Genomic DNA, 5,898 nt, shown 5'->3' with positions numbered 1-5,898 from the left:
GTGTGAGTGTGTCAATGAGTGTGTCGGTGAGTGTGTCAGTGAGTGTGTAGGTGGGTGTGAGTGTGTTGGTGAGTGTGAGTGTGTCAGTGAGTGTGAGTGTGTCAATGAGTGTGTCGGTGAGTGTATGTCGGTGAGTGTGTCGGTGAGTGTGTGTCGGTGAGTGTGTCAGTGAGTGTGTGTGTCGGTGAGTGTGTCGGTGAGTGTGTGTCGGTGAGTGTGTTGGTGAGTGTGACAGGTGAGTGTATGTCGGTGAGTGTGTCGGTGAGTGTGTCGGTGAGTGTGTGTCGGTGAGTGTGTCAGTGAGTGTGTGTGTCGGTGGGTGTGTCGGTGAGTGTGTGTCGGTGAGTGTGTCAGTGAGTGTGTGTGTCGGTGGGTGTGTCGGTGAGTGTGTGTCGGTGAGTGTGTCAGTGAGTGTGTGTGTCGGTGGGTGTGTCGGTGAGTGTGTGTCGGTGAGTGTGTCAGTGAGTGTGTGTGTCGGTGAGTGTGTCGGTGAGTGTGTGTCGGTGAGTGTGTCAGTGAGTGTGTGTGTCGGTGAGTGTGTCGGTGAGTGTGTGTCGGTGAGTGTGTTGGTGAGTGTGACAGGTGAGTGTATGTCGGTGAGTGTGTCGGTGAGTGTGTCGGTGAGTGTGTGTCGGTGAGTGTGACAGGTGTTTAAGGTCTCTAGCTCTGGCTGTTTCAGGAGGAGCCCTGTTCAGATCCCTGCCCCCAGTGGCCTCCTGGGCCTGAGCTCCTTACCACATGGTAACAGTCGAAGGCTTTCATGACAGAGGCCTCCTTGAGGAACTCGATCCTCTCGCGCCGACTAGCCGCCTCATTCACCGTCTTCAGAGCAACCCGGGTCTGTGTCTCAGTGTCTCCAGCTAGCTTTGCTATCCCTTCATAGACCATCCCGAAGGAACCCTGGCCCAGCTCCTTGATGATGGTGATGGTCTCTCTGGGAATCTCCCATTCATCAGCGATATACACTGGGCAAGGGGCACGGGGCGGGCGGGGGGTCAGAACACAACCATTACACACCACCCAAAACACCACAGGATCCACTCCAGGCCTGCTACAGGACACACACCAGGAGCTCATAACAACCAAGGTACATGTACGGCACAGTGAGTGTGAGAGAGTGTGTGTGAGAGAGTGTGTGTGAGAGAGAGAGTGTGTGTGAGAGAGAGAGAGTGTGTGTGAGAGTGTGTGTGAGAGAGTGTGTGAGAGAGTGTGTGAGAGTGAGAAAGTCACAATCATTTAGGATCCTCAAAGTTATCTGCAGACACCTTCTGTTCATACATATTCCAAAAATATATTTAATTCACAAATGATCTATAAGTGAATACACCAAGCACAAAACAGTTCCTTTCAGATTTTGCGGAAAATACTTTGGAATTTTGACAATCCTTAATAGAGCTTCAATCCAGTGTCTGCAGGAAAACAGCATTTTCCAAACATTAAATAGAAACTATTTACATGCCTGAAAAGGCTAAGAGGATATCTCAAAACATACCGGAATCTTGTATTCCTGAGGCAACATCCCAGAGACGTTGCTTTGATTTATTTATTGTTAGGTGTATCGATGTACAGTATAAAGCATTGTTCATGAGATGGCAGCATCCCTTTACATAGGATCGTGCAGCACAAAAACAGTCCATTCAGCCCAACCAGTCCAAGCCGACCATAATCCCAAACGTAAGCAGTCCCACCTGCCTGCTCCTGGCCCATATCCCTCCAACCCCTTCCTATTCATATACTTATCCAAATCTCTTTTAAACACTTAAACTGTACCCACATCCACCACTTCCTCTGGAAGTTCATTCCACACTCTCTATATAAAAAATTTGCCCTTCATGACTTTTATAAATCTCTCTCCTCTCATCTTCAAAATCTGCCAGCTAGTTTTGAAATTCCCCCATCCCACGGAAAAGACAACTACCATTACCTTTACCTGTACCCTTTGTTATCTTATTAACTTCTATCAGGTCACCTCTCAACCTCCTACACTCCAGGGACAAAAGTCCCAGGCCACCCAGGCTTGCTTTATAACTCACTATTGTCTTTTTAAAATCTTTCTCCTTTCATCTTAAAAAATGTACCCTGGTCTTGAACCCCTAGGGAAAAGACACCTGCCATTCACCTTCTCTATACCCCTTATTATTTTATAAATCTGTTTGACATGTTTCACGTATTGATGTAAGATGGATTTCAGATACGGAAACAAAGTCCCACTCTGAAATCCTAATACTTCATCCCATGTTGTGTACAAGTCATGAAAGTGAGTTTTGTTTTCCAGTTCTTTCAGAGGATGTGGGCATCATTGACTGTAGTCTAGATTAGAGTGGTGCTGGAAAAGCACAGCAGGTCAGGCAGCATCCGAGGAGCAGGAAAATCGACGTTTCGGGCAAAAGCCCTTCATCAGGAATGAGGCCTGACCTGCTGTGCTTTTCTAGCACCACTCTAATCTAGACTCTGATCTGCAGTAACCACTTCTGTCATCACTGACTGTAGTCCAGCATGTTCTTGCCCATCTTTAGCTGCCTCTTGAGAAGGTGGTGGTAAGCTGCTTTCATGAACTGCTGCAGTCTATATGTTGTAGGTAGACCCACTGTGCCATGAGGGAGGGAATTCCAAGATTCCACCCTTAAAGAATGGCCATTATATTTCCAAGTCAGGATGGTGAGTGGCTTAGAGGGGAAACTGCAAGGGCTGGTATTCCAATGCATCTGCTACTCTTGCCCTTTTAGACGATAGAGATCGCTGGTTTGGAAGATGCTGTACTAAGGGTGCCTGGGTGAGTTGGGTGAGGAACAGATTAGAACCTGACTGAGGCTGCTCCATGCATCTCCATCTGAGCAGTCCCACTGGGTAACTGCAGACTTAGATGGGGCAATAGAAGAAACAGGAGCCAGAGTAGATCATTTCCAACCCTCACCCAACACTGAACGAGACCAGTCAGCTCATCAAGCAACGTGTCTTTCTATAAAACAATTCAGTCACTCCCATTCCCCCACTTGATCCCTGAGATCCTGAAAGTGCTCATCTGATTTTCTAATGGGAAGAATTCATCCGTCCACGTTATCCAAACTGCTCTGATCAGAGGAGAACACATCAATCCTCAAACCTGAGACACTTGAGGACTCTTGGTCTATATTATATATTCTCCTCTGCGCATTCTCTGGCATTGAGCTCTCAGGATCTGACAGAAGTTAAACTTTGTCACTTTATCTCATCCTGCATGCTTTTTAACATGCAAGAGATTTGAGAGTTCCACTTTACACCCTGGTTCTGAGCCCTCTCTATTCACTTCTTGAATGCCTCCCACTGTCCTGGCGCTTAACTTGACTTCCATTGGCTACTTTCAGGGCACTTCTCTCATATGAACTCTTGAGTTTCGTAAAAACTGACCATTCCTCCAATTCTGGCTCCATTCCCCAGAGGAAACATCACTGTCACCGGCTGGATAGTGAGATACACTAAGGCATTCCGGCACCATCTGCTCGGTCCTCATTGTGAGCCTGACAGCAGCCCATTCCTTCCCTCCAGAAACAGGCGATCATGTCGCTCACGGCCAAACCTGGAGCTTGAGCTCCTCCAGCTATTCCCTGAGCATGTGATTGCCATGGACACAGGAAGTTCGATGGCATTCCCGCATGGAACAGGATACGCATTCTACGGCACTGAGGTGGTCTGCCATTTTCCCTTTACTTCTGAACATTGACTACCTGGACAGAAGTAATCTTAAAACCTGATCCAACCAAAAGGAAACACTGTCAGATGTGCACCGATCACGTATTTCAGAACAGACGTAGGAGTGGAACCAAGGCCATTCAGCCCATCGAGTCCACTCCGCCATTCAATCATGGCTGATGGGCATTTCAATTCCACTTACCCGCATTCTCCCCGCATCACTTAATTCCTTGCCGGATCAAGAATTTATCAATCTCTGCCTTGAAGACATTTAATGTCCCAGTCTCCACTGCACTCCGTGACAATGAATTCCACGGGCCCACCACTCTCCGGCTGAAGAACTGTCTCTTCATTTCCATTCTAAATTGACCACCTCTAATGTTAAGGCTATGCCCACGGTTCCTAGTCTCCCCGCCTAACAGAAACAATTTCCCAGCATCCACCCTTTCTAAGCCATGCATTATTTCGTAATGTCACAGATCAGCCATGACCATATTGAATGGTGGTCGATTAGATTAGATTCCCTACAGTATGGATGCAGGCCCTTCAGCCCAACAAGTCCACACCGACCCCCGTAGAACAGATTGTTCCCAGTTTCCTGTGCTGAATTAATCGGCCCATCTAGTTAGCAGCTACACACTTCAGATCTTTACAAGGTTGCAAAGTGGTTGGGAATGAGAGGGAGAGAGTGAGTGGATGGAGGGTGGTGCCACGTGCAGTGCAAACTCCAGGTTTCCTGGAGTCTCCTTTGCTCATACAGCTAGGGACGCTGCCTTCCAGTCATTCTGAAACACTTGTGAACTAACTCTTAGACAGAAGTCAGACTGGCCCCTGCAACAGACCAGAAGAAAACCGTGTCCATAAGCCCAGCGCTGCCTTGCAGAGGGGCGTCTTAACTACATTCCCACAGTCAGAAGGATTGATACCTATCATCTCTGAAACTGTATCTTAGCAACAGTTAGCATCCCTAAACCATATCCCAGCAACACTTAGCATTCCTAGAACAGTACCCTAGCAACAATCAACATCCCTGGAACTGGAACTTGGCAACAGTCGCATTCCCGGATTTGTATCTTCTCAACTTTCAACATTCCCCGGAATTATATCCCAACAAAAGTTTGTGTTCCTAGAACTGTAACCTAGCAACAGTCAGCCTGGGAGCTGTGCCTTAGCAACAGTCAATGTCTTTGGGACTGTGCCTTAGCAACAGGCAACATCTTTGGGACTGTGACTTAGCAACAGTCAACATCTTTGGGACTGTGCCTTAGCAACAGGCAACATCTTTGGGACTGTGACTTAGCAACAGTCGACTCCTCTGAAACTGTGCTCCAGCAACAGTCGGTTTCCATGGAAATGTATCCCAACATGAAAAAAATACCTTCAGGAAAGGAAGGAAGAAACCTTGGTGGGAACTTCCCATCGCATTTGTCTTAGAATCTTATTCGAATTTTAGCAAAACTGTTCCTTCTGCATTATGACCATCTGCAGTTTGAAGCTTACAATGGACAAATTTGCAGTCCTTTTAGTGGTTGATTTAAGAAGTGAATATAAAGACTTTATTCCTCACCTAAAGGTGTAAAACAGGTTGAATTTAATTTTATTAACTACATTGTAAATCCTAAATAACCATTACTGAGCAGAACTGACTCACTAAGATCGGTTGCTGTATTTAAGAATTGTGTTAACAGTAATTTTTCTCATTAGTATCTTTAATATATCATAGCGTAGCTGGTTTAATGTTTTATTTAATTAAATGTTGAGAAGGAAGAAAGAGGCCTCACCACAAAAAAACCAATTGGTATCAAAGTACCCACTCTGTAACTTGGCTCAGTAACAGAGACACAGTAAATGTACCTGGCATCCTCACACCCTGTGACTGGGCTCGGTACTGTCAATGTACCCAGATTGGTTACTACGGGTACAAGACCTAACAATGCCACAACCAGGAGATCATTTGTGGTTGAGACCGTAATGAGGCAGGTCATTGGTTGAGATCCCTTTGCTCACCCTGTACAGGTAACAGGCTAACTTTGCAGGGTTCATAGCCGGCACCCAAAATGATTCATCACAGGGAGAAGAGATGGCTATATTGTGGTAATTTCACTGGACTAGTAATCTGGAGACCCAGACTAATACTGTGGGGGGTCATAGTTCACTTCCTGTCTGCTGAAATTTAAATTCAATTAATAAAATCTGGAACATAAATTTCGTCTTGACAATGGTGACCAT

The 5,898-nt window shown here is 46.2% G+C and overlaps 1 protein-coding gene across 1 annotated transcript in view; it reads right to left on the bottom strand.

Moving 5' to 3' along the window:
- Window positions 1-1,077, bottom strand: part of LOC122546559 (insulin-like growth factor 1 receptor) — a gene marked incomplete at its 3' end in the record, with an annotated part of 3,291 nt that extends 2,214 nt beyond the window's left edge. The window contains exon 1 of the mRNA XM_043685246.1: window positions 736-1,077. Within this exon, the coding sequence (XP_043541181.1) occupies window positions 736-1,077 (342 nt within the window). The remainder of the gene's footprint in view (window positions 1-735) is intronic.
- Between the last annotated feature and the right edge of the window lie 4,821 nt (window positions 1,078-5,898).

The sequence above is a fragment of the Chiloscyllium plagiosum genome, unplaced genomic scaffold (genome assembly GCF_004010195.1).
Source record: "Chiloscyllium plagiosum isolate BGI_BamShark_2017 unplaced genomic scaffold, ASM401019v2 scaf_15319, whole genome shotgun sequence".
Taxonomy (NCBI): domain Eukaryota; kingdom Metazoa; phylum Chordata; class Chondrichthyes; order Orectolobiformes; family Hemiscylliidae; genus Chiloscyllium; species Chiloscyllium plagiosum.
Note: the sequence above shows the minus strand (reverse complement) of the source record. Positions and strands in the feature narration are given on the sequence as shown.